This window comes from Hipposideros armiger, unplaced genomic scaffold (genome assembly GCF_001890085.2).
Source record: "Hipposideros armiger isolate ML-2016 unplaced genomic scaffold, ASM189008v1 scaffold_18, whole genome shotgun sequence".
NCBI classification, from domain to species: domain Eukaryota; kingdom Metazoa; phylum Chordata; class Mammalia; order Chiroptera; family Hipposideridae; genus Hipposideros; species Hipposideros armiger.
Genome location: NW_017731368.1, coordinates 866,996 through 884,695, shown reverse-complemented (window position 1 = coordinate 884,695; position 17,700 = coordinate 866,996). Strand labels below are relative to the sequence as shown.

Here is a 17,700-nt window from a genome sequence, read left to right as displayed (position 1 = left end):
AAGAAAAGAAAAGAAACTGATGTCTACTCTCACCACTATTCTGATCAACCCTTATTAAGAGTTGCCTGTTTTTGCCAATGTGCTCTTCCTATTACAGTAACGACCAGAACATAATGTCTAGTAAATTTTTCTTTTGAGAAGGACAATTCTTGTTCAGTTCTCTTTCAGAGGACATGGCCTTTTCTCTTGGGTTCACATGTGTCTTTGGTTCCCTCAGGAAGCTCTTCGCGTAGTGAAGATCTTGCAGAACCTTGATCCACCATTTAGCATTGATGGGAAGATGGTAGCTGTGAACCTGGCCACTGGAAAACGAAGGTAAGGCAAAGGGCTGGGGTTCCTTATATGGCTTCCACTCAAGGTTTTGGAAAGAAATCCCTATTCCTGGTAGGAGAGAGGGAGGTAGTAAGATGTGATGCCTTCCTAGTGTAGGTTGCTTCAGATACGTGTGTATATGTTTTCTTTTTCTGAAGTTTGCCTTGTTCTGACTCTAGATTTTTTTTTTCCTTAAATAGTAGTACAAGATACTTTAGTCCTATCATTCTTGACTGCCTGGTACCTTTGGTCCCACATGATGGTGCAGCCTTGGGTGTGCAGAAAAATCTTGATACAGCCTTGTCCCTTGGAATCCTAGGAAAGTGCTGTCCTGACTTCCCACTCCCTAGACCTTGCTCATACCGCCACAGCACTGGGAAACCTAATTCCTCTTTACTCCTTCACTCATCTTGGCCCAGGAGTGGTCCCTGGGAAATGGCTGCTTCAGAGGGTGGGGACAACTCAATTGCTGTTTTGTTCCAGCAGATGTCTTTGTAGAAGTCCCACTGCTCCTCCCTTTGGGAGTCTGCACCGCCAGACCTGCTTACAATTGGTGTTGGTTTCTTTCCCTGCAAAATGGGGAAAAGAGAGTTTCTTGGCCAGTCTGTAGGGTTCTTCACTTTTCAAGTGACTTCTGGTAGCAGGCACATGATGTGTTGTATTGTTTGTTGCAGAAATGATTCTGGGGACCATTCTGACCATATGCACTACTATCAGGTAGGCTCCAGCAGTTGGGGAGTGCTGTCCTAAAATCCCCAAGGGACTGAAAGAGTGATCTTGAATTCTCTCCAGTGGGTGACTGTTAATAAGGTCAACGGCCATCAGAAGTTCCAGAATTTTAACTTGCCTTTCTTTGATAGGGTAAAAAATATTTCCGAGATAGAAGGGGAGGTGGCAGAAATTCAGACTGGTCTTCAGATACAAATCGACAAAGACAACAGTGTGAGTGGCCTTTGTTTTATTTCTTCTGTTTTTTTTGGCTTGACTACTCATTCATTGAAATCTTTGTGGTTACAAAGTTAACAAGAGATGCTGTTGACTAGGGATGTTCATGCAGAAGGAACGCCACCTACAGGTCCTGCACCTGTGTGGGTTGGCCAGCCTCATTCTTGGGCTGCTCTTGGTGAGTCCCTAGTGAGAGCTTCATGGGACAGGGATTAACTACTGGCTCTGATTTTATCCCCTCTAGCATCATCTGACTGCTACATATATGATTCTGCTACTGGCTACTATTATGACCCCTTGGCAGGAACCTATTATGACCCCAACACCCAGGTGAGTTTTTTACTTTATTTACCTTGTCAGTGATTCTTCTGAGAAGAGAATCTATACTTTGTTACTTTGAACATTTTATCCCCTGAATTCTTTGGTTGCTCATTACATGAAAAGTGGAAAAGTTTAAATTGATGGAAACTGAATATTTCTTCATTCCAGGCAGCTACTATACCTCAGGTCTAATCTGGTATTTTAAAAAGTCCAGATCTTATATTGAGTTGTATTTATTCAGTTGGATTTTAAAGATGATGACTTTTATATTAACTGTTGCCTGTGTGGAAAATCAATGCCTTGTGGCATTAAGAACAGTGCTGCTCTCGGAAAAAGGGACAGTGACTGGTCTGACTGTGCCCTGGCCCTGCAGTGGGTTTTTATTTATTTGTTTATTTATTTTATTTTAATTTTTTTTAAAGATTTTTTTTTATTGGGGAATTGGGGAAGGGGAACAGCCAAGTTGTTGTCCTTCAGTCTTAGTTGTGGAGGGCAGAGCTAGCTCAGCGCCAAGTCCAGTCGCCATCAGGCTGCCCATCAGCAGCTCGTGGCCACTCAGCTCAAGGTGCCGTGTTCAATCTTAGTTCCTGTGAGGGAGTCAAACCAGCAACCTGTTGTTAGGAGCACGTGCTCTCACCAGCTGAGCCATCCTGCCACCTGTTGGCAGCTCAGCTCGGGCACAGCTCACTGGCCCATGTGGGAATCAAACCAGCGACCCTGTTGCTCAGAGCTCGGGCTCTTAACCAACTGAGCCACTTGGCCTGCCCCCAGAGTGTGTTTTTAGGTTGTTTGAAGGGTCTTTTCTTAGGCTTGGGGGTGAGAGAGCTATTCTTTCCCCCAGAAGGGAACCATGCTCCTCAGGCCTGGAATTACTGGGAAGTGGAACATTCTGTAGATTAACTGTTTCCTACTCTATTGCAGCAAGAAGTCTATGTGCCCCAGGACCCTGGGTCACCCGAGGAAGAAGAGATCAAGGAAAAGAAGCCCACCAGCCAAGGAAAGTCAAGTAGCAAGAAGGAAACATCTAAAAAAGATGGCAAGGAGAAGAAAGACCGAGGAGTGACAAGGGTGAGAGGACTTGTGAGCTGCTGTCTTTCACCACTCAATTACAGGTTCAAATACAGGAATCTTTGGCAGGCAGAGACCAGGTTTGAGGGGTGAAGTCACTATGCCTTGGGTCACTCTCTTTTACAAATGCAAAACCTGAGGGTGGTAGAAACAAGTGACTCAGCCCAAACCCCAGCACCACGGCTCCAGTTTCACTTTCCTGCCTTCTCTTTTTGGTGTTTGACTCTCTATGCACAGCTCTATGCATAGAACTGTGTTATTGTAGCAGCGGATGCCATTTCATATTCTTTATTCACTTTATATTTGATCATAAGTATTTTTTCCACATTTCTATAATATTTTTTAACTATTATTTTAATGCCTGCCTGGTAAAAATTCACAGTAAAAGTGTACCCTTGTTTTCTTCATCATTCCTGCATTGTTTGTCTCTTCTTCCTAATCTTATGTTGTCATAATATACAGCATTTTATTTCTTTTTTAAAATTATTTCCTTAGGATAAAATTTCAAAATCAAAGCTGATGAATATTTTTACATCTCTTGACATAAAATCCAATTGTTTTCCAAAGAATTATATTGACTTACCTTGACACCAATTATACGGTAGTGAAAATGGATGAATGCTTTCAGTTCAATTTATAACTTGTCTTTTTTTTTCTATCTAATACTGATACTTCTTTAGAGAGAAAGAGAGGCTGAGAACTTAGACTTTAGAGTCACATTCGCTTAATATTTGGATTCTTCTTTCACTATTTATTTTTTTCTAACCGTATTCCCAGTCATTTCTAGAATGAGGATATTAATGCCCATCTAGGAGAATTCTAGTAAAAGCCGAAGATAATGCATATAAATGTCTCATCTGGTTCCTGACTTAGTAATCACTCAATATATACTAAATGTTACGTGTTTAAAGGTTTTTTATTTTTGAAATCATAGCAACACTGCAGATATTTCACAAATTAGGAATGTCAATGTAAGGACATCCAAACCTGTAGAGAATTTTTACAAGAGTTTATTTGAGCCAAACTTACAACATGCCAGGGAATAACATCTCCAGTGCTCCAGAGAATGACAGCTTTGCAGCTTCTTTTTTGTATTTGAAATTAAAGAGGGAACTAAGGAAGATTAAAGAAGATTATCTGGAGATGGGGGGAAAGCACTGCAGGGGTTGGATTACAGGATAATTAACAAGATTATGTGCTTTCTTGAGAGTTAATATCCCTTTAGAGGGGTGTTACTTCCGGCATTTCAAAGATGTGTTAACCTAGATGCACAAGAATAATGGCCTGGGCTGGCTTAAAACCTTTCTCTGAAGAAGTTGCATGCCTGGGGCGTGACTACCCACCATGACCTGCCTAGTTAGGAATTTATAATCAGATCACCCCATGAGGTTATATCCATAGAATCCCTTTTTTCGTCCACAGGAGTTTTGGACAATCAGACTAATTTCAACAGGGTTAACTCTTAACCTAATTTTTATGAGTATCATATAAGTATTACCTTGGGTTTGATCAGTTTCAGGAAAACACCACTGAGGGGACAGCACCCCCAGAAGATGTCTTTAAGAAGCCCCTGCCTCCCACTGTGAAGAAGGAAGAGAGTCCTCCACCTGTAAGGCTAAGCTGCTGCCCTGGGGAGGGCTGGGGCTGGATCCAAATGGGAAAGGAAGTGCAAAGGCTGGTGCTGGTTCTTTAGCTCTCTGTGTCTCACAAACAAGGACCCTTTTCCTGTCTGCTAACAGGGATATAACTGGAGAATCCGAGACAGCTATCTGTCCTCCTTCCCTCTACCCTGTGGCATTCCCACCAGACCAGGGAATGCCTGGCCTTTTTTCAGTTACAATCTTGGTCTTGTTAATTCTTCTCTTCTATTGGGTTGTCGGAAAAGTCATGACATATTTTTCTATATTTTTCATTGCAAAAATGCATCATGACTTTTCCAACAACCCAATAAATAGCCAAAGAAGCCCATTTTCCTGGCCCTGATGTTTCTTGTCTTTTGGCACTGCGTAAGAATCTCTTAGATGTGGAGTTCCTGGCCAGAGTGAGCAGTGCTAACATTGGTACCCATTTTTTTAGATGCCTTCAAGTGATAGTCTCAATCTAATCACAAGTGATTCTGATTAAATATCAGTGTATAACAGTAACAACCATGCTTTATTTTTTTATTTTAATTGATCATCAGCCAATGACCATGCATCATTGTGTAACAGTTTCTATAAGCTGATAAATACTCTGCCTGCTCCACGTTATTAATTCAGGTCAATGTAACACATCCATCCTAACCATGCCTCTGCCTTTCCCTTACTCAGGAGCTGGATCTGTCTACCTGAGTGCTTATCCTTCACCTGCTTTTAGTCCACTTCCTATAACCCCCTTTTGCTCAGGGGGTTACTATAGCCTTAAAATTTATCTTTACTTTTCTCCATGGTTGCAGTGACTTGGAGATGGTTGCTGTCCCTTCCTCTTTGTAACTTGTAACTTCGTAACTTTTCCTATGTCCTAAGTCAGTTCCCCCTTCTCCCTTCTCTTCACCATTCTGCTGCTAGAGTCACTTTCAAGGGAATTTTTCTGGCTTATCTCAGTGAGCAAGGTGAAAAGTCAAGCTCTAACCATGTTGCCTCCATCCGGGAAATGAACAGTGTGGTCATTGGGCATATTTTGGACCCAGTTCAATATTCAAACTAAAAGATGAAACGAGATGCCCGTATCAGAATATCCAGAAAACATACCCCCAAATATAAGTTGAGTTTGGTGTTAATGCCTGGCCTTCTCCTTCCAGCCTAAGGTGGTAAACCCACTGATCGGCCTCCTGGGTGAATATGGAGGAGACAGTGACTATGAGGAGGAAGAGGAGGAGGAGCAGCCCCCTCCTCCACAGCCCCGCACTGCGCAGCCCCAGCAGCGGGAGGAGCTGACCAAGAAGGAAAACGAAGAAGACAAACTCACTGACTGGAATAAACTGGCTTGTCTGCTCTGCAGAAGGCAGTTTCCCAATAAAGAAGTTCTGATCAAGCACCAGCAGCTCTCAGACCTGCACAAGGTATTAGGGGAAGGGGCTCCAACCTTTCAAACTTTTGACTGTTAACCATCAACGAGCATTTCAGGGAATAAAAAAGCTGATGCCATCCTTCCTCAGCCTGTTTCATCCCCATTTCCCATAATTAAATCAGTCCAATTCAAGAATGAATTGTTCCTCCACCTTTTTGTTCATGAGTTGCTATGTATGAAAGCTGTGCCCACCTTCAAAAAGCTCCAGTTTGTAGATCCCAAAGCGAGCAGTGTAGCTGAGGCACCAACCATGGCTCCACAAGAGGAGAAGGAGTCGTGGACTAGGAAACTCATTTGCTGGGTGTCTCGTCTTAGCTCTGTCACTAACCTCACAATTGCACCTCATATTAGCCCCTTCTCTCCTTTCATACATGGTAGCGTCACCTGGTTTCATCTTGCTCTGCCAGTTTTCCCCAAAGGTGGGTCACATTCTGCCATCTCTTCATATAGTAAGTTAATATAAGTCATGGCACAGCAGCTATTCTTGGGGTGTTAAATTGACATACATCGGCCCTACCCTGCAGTCTTCCCAGTTGTATGTACTGGCCAAAGAGCCAGATTCTGGACAAATAAAGCCCCTAGGTGGCCTCATGTTCTAGAGTGATTTATTTCACACTCCTTCTCTAGCAGATGCTGCAAGAGCAGGTAAGGGGATTGGCTTTCAATTTTCTCTCAGTACAAAAACCCAGTCTTACATGGCTAAAAGCTGAGAAGCTACAGCACTTCTCCCAGCACTTTGTAGGCTCTGCAAAGCTGCTAGGATTCTGAGAAGCTCCTTCTGACAATCCCTACAAAAGACTACCTCCTAAATCCCTTTCATCTTTTGAAATCCTGAGTCATCAGACTGACACATTTGAATTTCAGCTCTGTTAAAATGCTAATGAATGTTAAAAGAGATAAAAAGTAGTTGTCAGGAAAGAGGAACTAGAGGTCTGGTAGATCCACCTACTGGACTGGCTCAGGAGCCCTGGAAAGCAGACTAGCCCCTTTCCTTTCCTTGTGGTGCTGGGACCGAGACTCCACCCTCTGTGCAAGAGCTGCTCTGGCCACCTTGTTTCTTACATAGGCCTGAGGGCATTGTGGAGTGGGGCTGTGCGGAAAGAGTATGGGACCCTCAGAGCAGCCTGTTCTTTCAAAACTTTTGGGTTCCCTTTCATGTTTCTCTGGGGGCTTGAAAGCGTGAATAGTGTCCAAAGAGGGGGGGGAGGGGGTAGGCCGAGCATGTAGACATTTGGCTTACTTCACTGGTGCGCTCAGATTCTCCTTTCCCATAATTTTTACCTTAGGTAAAGAGATATAAATCAAATTTGTGTCTTTTACATTTTGGATAGAAGTAGAATACAGTTCCCTTGGGCCATACCGCATAACTAATCTGTGTGACAAACCAGCATTAGAACCTGGGTTCCCATTGCTAAGCCTAAATAAAGTAAGACCCATTAGGGACTGTTGCTTGCTGGGTCTTAGGATCACTTAGGAGAGTTAGTCAGTGGAAGGAGCTACTGTCCTGAAGCAACTGTGGGGAAAGGCCTGGAGGCGTTTCTAGGACCATTTTTATGAGACCTGCTGTATTTTGCCGTGTTATAATGCACACTTTTTTGCCCAAATTTGTGAGGGAAAAATAAGGATGCACATTATACCTGGGTAGTATTAATTCTGTATCTATATAAATGTTTTTAATTTTTCTATTTATGCTTATGGGTTAAAAGTGTTAACTCTAGAAATCAATAATGATATCCATATCAAAATAATACACTGGAATACAATCATCAGTTTTGTTGAACCTACGAGGAACTTGCAATGACAGAGTTCTTGGCCTTCTGTGATGCATAAATATCGTAAATTTGTTACCAGTACATAAAATTTCTTGTACCTTGTATCTGTGCTTGTGTTTTGTAATTATTTGTTACGTAAAATTTCTTGTACCATAGTATGTTAAAAAAATGCTAAAATTCCTTTATAATGCAAAAAACAAGTACCTAAATGTAAACAAATAAAATTTTGAATTAAAACGAAAGATTTTTCCCTCTGAAAGTTTGCCAAAAACGTGGGTGCGCGTTATACACGGGAGTACATTATACTTGAAAAATACGGTATATTCATAGAACTCCTTCTCTTTTCAGCAAAACCTGGAAATCCACCGGAAGATAAAACAGTCTGAGCAGGAGCTGGCCTATCTGGAGAGGAGAGAACGGGAGGTAAGCTTTGGGGACCTGTTGCTGCCAGGACCCCAGCTCTGCTTTCTAGTGTAGAATTTGTAGGCTGTGCTGAAGACAGAGAACGAAGCGGGCCCTATAAAAGATAGTGTGTACGTTTCTCAAAACTCATCAAATGACATTAAAACAGGTGCATTATATTGTTTATAAGTTAGACCTTAATAAAGTTGATACTTTTTTAAAAGGTGGTGCTAAGGGTCTCCGGGTAGATCAAATAAATAGCACTCATCTTTCCTGCCCAGCTTTTAAAATCAACGAAGGAGTGTTAGATAGGGATGCTGAAATAACATCTTTTACTACTTAAAGGCTGTTAAAGGAAGTAACTTCCTGTGAGAGCCAAATAGACTTGCCACGTAGGCCACACAATTAGGCAGATCACCTACCTAGCCTCAGGCTTCACCAGCCCAGGGCAGGTCTTATGCGAAGGTTAGGAATCTGCCTGTGGAGGCCTGTTGGAGATCTCTTCTCCTGGAAGAGGAACAGACAGCTGAGCCAAACTTACCAGCTTCTTCCCAAATTGACCAGTCGGAGAAGCCACTGCTTTTTCAAGAGGAGTGTGAAGGCGCAAGTGATTCCAGGAGTTTCCAGTTGAACTCATTTCACATTAGAAGAAATATCAGGAACAAAGTAGAGCTTCCCCCCTCCTCTGGCCCTCAGATGGAAATCTCAGATCTGTTCTGCTTACCAACAGGGACGGTTTAAAGAAAGAGGAAATGAACGCAGAGAGAAGCTCCAATCTTTGGACTCTCCAGAAAGGAAACGAATTAAATACTCCAGGGAAACTGACAGGTAAGCCCAGAACTCTTGACTCAGACTAGGCCATCTCTTTCTCCAACTGTGCTGCTGTTTTCTGCCTCAAGGAGGTGAGGTTATCATAAGCAGGTTCTATCTTAACTCCTTGAGCACGAGGTTCACGCCAGCCTTTGACCACCTGCCTTTATACAGGGAGTATGTATGTTTGCCTGGAAGCTTGGCAGGCTGCTTAGCTGCTCAAAGCCAGGGTTGGAGTAGCCATGGTTGGAAACCCTTTCTCTCCTGTCACTCATGCTGTACCTTCTTATGGGCACGATAAGCATGTCACACTCTTGGGCTTTTTCTCTAGAGAAACTTCTTCATCGTTACATGTAGGTGCTGAATAAGTGGCTGGCTTCTGGTAGAGATATTTGATCCCTAGCTTCCTGTGCTTGTTTCCAGTGAGATAGTCCCCACGTCGTGAGCCCAGAGATGGAGTTTGTTGATCACTCACTGTGTACAGATGCTGCACAAAGTGTAAGGAGTACCCTGGTGGACAGATGTATTATCTTTGACTGTCTGAACACACAATTAGGAAGGCTTAGATGGCTCTGTCTCAAAGGACAGACACAGAAACCCAGTGGAGAAGAGTGCATTTCAGTTGGAGGGAACTGAATACACCATGGATGAAAGAAAGTGGCCGTAGGGCATTTGGGAAGTTCTAAGCTGGATGGGGCTTAACACTAGGAGTGCGGGGCTGAGTGACAGATGAGGGGCCAGCTCATGAAAGTCAGACTCCTTGAATGCCATGCTAAGACGTTGTCTTAGGGCAGTGGGAGCTTATAAAATGTTTATGAGCAAGGTATTGATCTTGTTAGACTTCTATATGTTGGTAAGTGAAAGAACTAGAAGCAGGGTAGTTCATGTCTGTGGGGAAGAGGGAGATGATGGTTGGAAAAAGGCCCCTGAGGAGGCCAGATGGGGCTGGGCTCTGGCATTTCAACTTATTTGCTCACAGCTCACAATAAGAGATTATTTTTGAATCATGGCTTTGTAATCGTGTATGTGTGTAACTGAAATCTTCATGAAAAATACTTCCTTACTGTGTGCAATAAACTGATATTTTTTATTCTAGTCTGTTCTATTTGCATTTTTAAGAAGTGTTAAGGTGAGACCACTTAGTCAATGTAACATCCCATTGGGTCATTCTCTGTGGACTAGGGCAAGGTGCAGGAGTCAGCCACGAGGAAGGAGGACCTTACGCCTGAGTCATGTGGGTTTGGTGCAGAAGGAGACCGCCCTCTCTCCTCCGTGTCCTTCACACCACAGTCTACTGGCTCTCCTCCTTGTAGGCTTCTTTCCTGCTCCTCTTCCTTTTCTGGGTAATTCCTGATATTCTCCAGAACTCTGCCCTCAGTGCTCCTTTATTCTTGCTCCACCCTCTTGACCTGGACTATCTAAGGTACCGAAAGCCTCAGTCACCACTAATAGGTTCACAAGTTCTGTGGCTCCATCCTAATCAGTTCTGTTTTCTGAGCTTGAAATCATTATTTCCATTTACCACCTGGGCATGTCCTCTTGGACACCTCTTGGGCTTCTCACACTAAACAATGACTCAAGATTATTTTATATTCCAGATTATAGTCCAGTCCTGCTAAACCTACTGTATTCCTATTTCAGAGTGATAACACCACTGCATCATGGCCTATCTGGTGTGACCCGGTCTTCCTCCTTTATCCCCTGTATTGTTAGTGGCCACATCCTTAAGTAAGCCGTGCCCCCCTTTCTAGCTCACCTACAACTGGATTCCTTAATCTCAATCTTTGCTCTTCCATCTTCTGTCCATTCTCTATCTACCACCAAAATGACCTTTGTAAACAGAAATCTCCTAAACCTTGTCCTTTTGGAGAGGTAGACCTTCTCTAGAGAGAGGCCTGGGTTTCAGGGTTTGTTTTGGTTTGTTGTTTTGTTTTGCCTGAAGGGTGAAGTCCAGAGTCATGATTTAGCATGATGTTCAAGTATTTTCAATCTGGCCCAAGCCGCCTTTTGTTAATTCCTACCACAACCTCTTCGGATTCTTTCACTTCTCCTTGCTTGTGCCTTCTTTTCCTCTCATGATTTTTTTTCTAGCTCACAAACTCCTCATTTGTCAAAACCCGGTTCAGATATACCCTCTTGGAATTCCTGTCATTTTGGGTGATGCCCCTTCAGAGTTTGTGTTCCCTCTGCTGTATTTCCACAGCAGGTATCTCCTGGTGCCACATCCACAGCTGAGCTCTTCAATGTGCTGTAAGCATTTGTTAACATATTATCCTTCTCACATCCTCCCACTTGAACAGGGTCAGGTCTTGGTCATCTCTGTATCCCCAGGGCAGAACCTGTTGCATAGATAGCAAGCACTGAGAGATATCATTTAATATACATAAGAGGCGGCAAATCTGAATCAAGAAGACAGGTTTTTATTATGCTCACAAACGGGTCACTTTGAAATTGATGGTGTCTAAGTATGTCTGCTTTTGCAGTGATCGGAAACCTGTTGGTAAAGAAGGTATTGACAATAGCAGCAAAGGAGGCTGTGTTCAGCAGGCCACTGGCTGGAGGAAGGGCGCCGGCCTCGGATATGGCCATCCTGGATTGGCTTCAGCAGAAGAGGTGAAATGGTTTCTATCTTGTTGGGATGCCCGGAGCCTAGAATATACTTAACTTCCTCTCACTCTGTGGCCCAGAGCTATGTCCCTGCCTTTCAGCTGGGCTTTCTCCACTGCTGGCTGAGGACATGAGAGCTGAGGAGCCCATCGGTCTCGATTACAGGGTGATAGCTGGGCATGCTGGCCCTTTGCAGTTCAGTCAGCAGTGGGAAGAGGAGGAGAGAAAATTAGGCAGTTTGAGACTAAAGAATCATTTGGTGAAAAGACCCAGGGAACCAGCAATAAAAAGTACAAAGGCATCTCTGAGAGCATTGTCATCAGAGGTGATTGATGGCTAAAATTTGAGGAGATGAAGTTAATCCTGGTTCCCAAGAAGGACTTTGGCCCTCAGTTTTCAGAAAGAAAAGAGGAGAGAGAGAAGGTGAGGAGGAAACACTGCCCATTTTGTGTTGGCTTAGCACCCCCTGCTTCCCCCCACCCCCTGAAATTGCCAGCTACAGGAGATTGGCTTCTCATATTTCTGGTGTTGAATCCTGTGTCCTGAAATCATGGTGTCACCACCCTCCTCTTTCATCTTGGGTGTTTGTTTATTAAACATCTAAAACAATTCTCCCTGTATCCTGCTCCATAATGATCCCGAAATGCTTGTAGGCAAAGACCAGCCTTGAGGCTAATTTAATTCATAGAGCTCACTTCACTGTTTGCCTTTGTTTTACAGACTGAAGGCCGGATGAAGGGGCCCAATGTGGGGGCTCCAGGAAGAACCAGCAAGAGACAGTCCAATGAGACTTACCGAGACGCTGTGCGAAGAGTCATGTTTGCTCGGTATAAAGAACTCGATTAAAGAATAGAGACAAGTCCCATAGGACACAACCTCCTTGTTTTGTTTGTCCGTCTCTCCTTTTGTTTTGTTACTGTTCTTGCTGCTAGAACTTTTTTAAATAAACTTTTTTTCAATGTGATTTTTTAGGTTGTTAAATTTTTCTCCCATAAAGGGTGGGGGTGAGGCTCTTGGTGGAAGGGAGAGAGCGCCTTGATGTGGGCCCATTTGAGATGATGCGGAATGCAGAGTGCTGCAGTGAGCCCAGATGCACAACCTGCTGTCAGCCTGAGGGATGGCAGTGACCTTTGAACTCCAGCCTATGTGAATACTGTCAGATTTTTTTAAATGATTTTCCTACTCAATTAGTAAAAATTGCATTTCATTGTTTGTTTCTATTTCTTCAATAGATGCCAAGGCTGAATGATTCCCAAAAATTTATTGGTTTATTACTCTGATGACCTTTGAAAGCCCTCTTCTGACTTCCCCATTGTTGGAGGGGGTGGCAGTTGTGAAAACTCTTTTTCTAAGTGCCTGCTGGGTACTCAGTGCTAAAGAGTCAGAGTCAATCTCTTAGGCTTTACAGGTCAGATGATCTCTGTTGCAACTACTCAGTCCTGTTGTAGGGAGAAAGCAGCCATAGGCAGTAATATATAAACAAGTGATTATAGCTGTGTTCCAATAAAACTTTATTTACAAAAACAGGTTGCAGGCCAGATTTGGCCTACAGGTTGTGGTTTGCCAACCGCCCTCGTCTCAGGGCAAAGTCTGGATGCATCAGGCAGGACCCAAGGAGGGCTTTGTGAAAAGAAGGGATGGGTAGGGATTGGCATTTTGGAGGGGTTCGTCAGTGAGGGGTGGGAAATGTAAGAGAAGATGGGGCATACTCCAAGGACAAAACATTTCCAGCAACAGGAATGATAAATGTGCATTTAAATTGTCATGCTGTGTCCAGATATAATAATCCCTTTCTCTTAACCTTTAATAAGTCTTTTTACCCCTCCAAAAGGGAAAACGACTATCAGGAGCATATTGGCTTAGGGATCAAGAGCCCCACGTGCCGGGCCTCGCTACCACTAATGGAGCATTACAGAAGGTGGCCTGTTTGAATCGTTCAGCCCCAGACACATGCACTCCAAGAGCTCTTCTGGTCTAACTGATATTCTGCAAGCACATCTAGTGCGTCTCGGTACTTTCTGTCTGACCTTCACTGAGTAGGTCTCAAAACACTTTGGAAGCTGATCCAAGTTTGTCCTGAGCTGACAAGACCAGGTTTTCCTTCTAACTGTGTCATCCTGTTGGGCCTAGAGTGAGCCATGGAACACATCAAGTGCTTCACTATTGGAGGCTCTTAGTTGACCCAGGTTATTGGCTGCCTGGCAGAAGCACCATCAGGTTAAGTGGTCACTCTATGCATGTTTTGAGAGGTTGCTCTACTTGTTCCTGGGGCTCATAGCAAGACCGATACGGGTCTCTGTGCTCATGGGGCTCAGTCCACTGAGGAAGATGGACATGGAGCAATTATTGACATGATGAATGCCTTGAGAGAGGAGCACAGCAAGCTATTAGGATGGTCAAACATGGACTTGATTGTCATTTGGTGCAGCAGCGTCTTTTCCTGAAGACCGAAGACCTCAGAGACTGGTTCAGGCTATTGCCTAGTTTTGTTTTCTAGTTTTATTTTGCCACTTTAATGGAGATTTTGTTGTTGGAAATAAGGTCTGAAGTATTTAATTTCTTTTGAAAGCAGTACTTAGGGGACTGATGAAAATAGAAATGGGTGTGGAAAATGTGTCACCTTATGATGTCCCTGGGAAGTTCCCTGAGGCCTTTGATCAGATTGCCCGCTGCTGCATAAGGGCAGGGATCTTGGCTAATTTTCTTCACTATTATATGCCTAGCACCTGGCACAGGACCTAACACTGTAGGCAGTCAATAAATGAGTGAATAATGCTGAGCTTATAGGTCTATACAAAATACTTGTTGAATTAAATTTTGATTGCATCTTTCAGTTCATCAAAGCCTATCTTGACAAAAGGAATTATTTTAGTTCTTGATATTGGCAAGAGTTTTCACATAAATCTTTTTTACTTTATATTCTAGGGCAGTAGTTTCCAGCCTGGGATCAAAACATGTGAACTGTTTTTTTCTTTTGCCAAGTGGTAGAAAATTAAGGGAGCAGGGGAGAGACCTAAGATACTTATTTCATTAAGAGAGGTTTTGTTGTTGGTTTTTTTTTCATCAGAGAAGTAGGAACGTCAATCTTAGATTATCTTTTAGTCTATATTGAACACACGTGGCTTTATTTAAAACAAAAAACAACTCACTCTGTTGGTTTTCCTTACTTAGCTAGGGATTTAAACTTTTCCAGACCCACATCAGGTGCCAAACAGGCCTTTGGGGGCACAGTTCTGGAGCTCAACAGGGCAATGTCTACAAAGATGGTCAGCAGCCTCTGAATGGAAACCATCTTTTTTTCTAGGCACCTCCTTCAAGAATGATTTTATACCATTTACGACCAGCCATCCAGCTTTTGTGGCCAGTGTGGAGCCCAGCCTAGCAACACCAAAGGAATTCTCAGAAATGCTTGTTGAACTGCTTTGTTCCGGAAGAAGGCAATTAACTGCTAATGGCCATTAAATCTCACAGGTTCTGGACTCTTGGCACCTGCATCATCCTTTGCAGAGTTGCAGGGTTGCAATGACCCCATCTGTTTAATTTTTACATTTAATTAAATATTTGAGTGCCTTCTGTGGATTGCAAACATTTGCTTTTTTCTGATGATAAAAGTTTTACATATATATACTCCCCCCATAAGTTGGAATATTGTCACACACACTTATACACATGCAGATATGCATATGAAAAAGATGTATGTATACACATGACTTGTATTCATCTTTTGTTATCAGTATATATTAGTATTACAATTTTAATATAGTTTTTCCCTTAAAATGTGTATACATTTTCTTGGCACCCTCTGTATATACTGTGTGTGTGTATATATACAAGTATATTGCTATGGTCTGAATGTTTGTGTCCCCCTCTCCCCAAATTGTGGAAATCCTAGCCCCCAAAGGTGATGCTGTTAGGTGAGGCCTTTGGGAAGTGATTCGGTCATAAGGATGGAGCTGTCATAAATAGGATTAGTACTCTTACAAAAGAGATCCCACAGCTCCATAGACCTTCCACCATTTGAAGAAACAATGAGAAATCTGCAACCTGAAAGAGTGCCCTCTTCCAACCATGCTGGCACCTTGATCTTGAATTTCACAGCTTCCAGAACTGAGAAATTTCTGTTTATAAGCTACCCAGTCTGGTGTTTTGTTATAGCAGCCAAACGAACTTAGGTAGATAGGTAGATAGGGGAGTTGCAGAAATGGAGAGAACAGAGATGTTGGGTTGTCAGAAAAGCCATGACACATGCTTGCGACAGATGGCGCTAGTTTATTTTTGGAAGTACTAGAGTCATTTGTATCTATGTTATTGCTATGTCATTTGACAGCTGACAGTTCTAGCTTCATTCTAAAAAATAAAAAATTGAGCGATTTGGTTGAGTTTTGGAGATTTTACAAGTTGAAAATGGAAGACCAAACTGTGTTTTTGCCGTATTTTACTGTTTTACTTCCCTAAAGGGAAGAACACACATCAAGCTTGTGAAAAGTTGCATAAAGTTTACAGTGACAATACTCTACAAGAACGTCAATGCCAACAATGGTTCATGAAATTTCGTGCTGGTGATTTTGACCTCAACAACGCTCCTCAGTCAGGGAGGTGCACCAAGGTTGATGACGACAAAATAAAGGCATTGATTGAGTCAAACCCACGTTACACAACACGAGAGATTGCAGAAACACTGAACATCCATCATTCAAGCGTTCATGACCACCTGAAGAAGCTGGAATACTAAGCAAGCTCGATATTTGGGTTCTGCATGAACTCAAAGAGGTTCATTTGACAGTGCATATAAACATCTGCAATATGCTCATTAAACATGAGGAAAACGATCCTATTTTGAAGTGACTGATAACTGGTGATGAGAAGTGGATTGTTTACAACAATGTGGTGCACAAACGGTCTTGGTCCCGACGTGATGATTTGCCTCAAACGACATCGAAAGCAAACATCAGAGGAAGGTTATGCTCTCAGTGTGGTGGGATTTTGAAGATGTGTTTTTCAAGCTCTTACCAAGGAACCAAACAATAAGAGTGTGTACTGTCGGCAACTGGACAGTTTGAACAAATCCATCATCCAGAAACGTCCAGAGCTTGTTAATTGTAAAGGAGTTGTGTTCCATCGTGAAAACATGAGACCACACACAAGTCTGATGACCCATCAAAAATTATTGGAGCTTGGATGGGATGTGTTGCCACACCCACCATATTTGCCTGACCTTGTGCCGTCAGACTTCCACTTGTTTCGCGCTCTTCAAAACTCCTTGCAAGAGCTCACTCAAGAGTTTGAGCTCTGAGCAACAGCGGTTTGATTCCCGGCCCGAGCTAAGCAGCCACTGAGCTACCAACAGGTGGCAAGATGGCTCAGCTTAAAAAAAAACAAAAAACAAACTTGCATGGCATAACATTCAATTCAGATGAGGCTGTAAATCAGCACCTTGTTCAGTTTTTTGCCGATAAAGACAGGTCCATCTATGAACAAGGAATTATGAAGCGCACTGAAAGATGGCAAAAGGTTATCGAACAAAACAGGTAATATATCATTGATTGATCTTTGTTCTTTATATAAATAAGTGACCTTTGAAAAACATAGACAAAATACGTCATGACTTTTCCGACAACCCAATAAGTTACCTGTTCCAAAATCCAGAGATTTCTACCTTTCCATCTATTGCCATGTTGAAGTACCCAAAGAGTTTCCAGTGTCAGTCACTTAATGTCCTTGATGTAGAAGGATAGCCATAGTTAGAACATGTTTGAAGATGCTTCCAGGGAAAAGATTTTTTATTTGAATTAATTTCCTCACTGACATCCTTCCACTCATGTTTGAAAGTTTTCTTATCTAGAAGAGAGTAATATGGGTGTGATTTTCCATAACTGATATCTTCCTCTGCTTTGTCATGGCCTATTTTTCAATTTGTATATGTGACTTGAAAACTCAGTTCCATTAAAAATACATTTATCAATAATGCCAGGGGGCAAGTTATGCTAAATGGATGCATAGGAATACCACCTCTCACTGGTCAGTCCGAAACATCTTTCTGAATCACCCAAGGATTCCTGCTTCTTTCTGCAACGAATGTTATACCTTGTTACAAATGTTAATTTTAGTAGTGGATTCATTTGTTCACTCAACAAATACATACTGAGTGCATACCATGTGCCAGGCACCAGTGGAAGCACTGGGATAGAGCAGTGAACTAAACAAACAAAAGTACCTGCCCTTCTGGAGTTTACATCCTAGTGATTGAGGGCATGGACTCCTGAAATCAAGCTTAACTAGTTCATATCCCAGTTCCACCACTATTAGCTCTGGGTTACCTACAGTCCCTATAAAACGGGGACAGTGATGATGGCTTTGACTAGGTGGACAACAGTTGCAGTTCAAAGTGGTCAGATCAAAGAAATATTTTGAAGGT

The 17,700-nt window shown here is 42.7% G+C and overlaps 1 protein-coding gene across 6 annotated transcripts in view; it reads left to right on the top strand.

Annotated features, from left to right (window-relative positions):
* The window catches only part of RBM6 (RNA binding motif protein 6), an 87,533-nt gene extending 75,282 nt beyond the window's left edge, over positions 1–12,251 (top strand). For 4 of the 6 annotated variants that reach the window (XM_019631496.1, XM_019631490.1, XM_019631514.1 and 1 more), the window contains 11 exons: positions 218–315; positions 987–1,029; positions 1,173–1,254; positions 1,502–1,587; positions 2,500–2,646; positions 4,160–4,255; positions 5,426–5,686; positions 7,815–7,889; positions 8,599–8,696; positions 11,162–11,291; positions 12,006–12,249. In XM_019631496.1, the coding sequence (XP_019487041.1) occupies positions 218–315; positions 987–1,029; positions 1,173–1,254; positions 1,502–1,587; positions 2,500–2,646; positions 4,160–4,255; positions 5,426–5,686; positions 7,815–7,889; positions 8,599–8,696; positions 11,162–11,291; positions 12,006–12,131 (1,242 nt within the window). In that variant the 3' untranslated portion in view covers positions 12,132–12,249. Of the gene's footprint in view, positions 1–217; positions 316–986; positions 1,030–1,172; positions 1,255–1,501; positions 1,588–2,499; positions 2,647–4,159; positions 4,256–5,425; positions 5,687–7,814; positions 7,890–8,598; positions 8,697–11,161; positions 11,292–12,005 lie in introns of all 6 variants that reach the window. The other 2 variants (XM_019631505.1, XM_019631480.1) reach the window with 1 other exon arrangement.
* Positions 12,252–17,700: the final 5,449 nt, after the last annotated feature.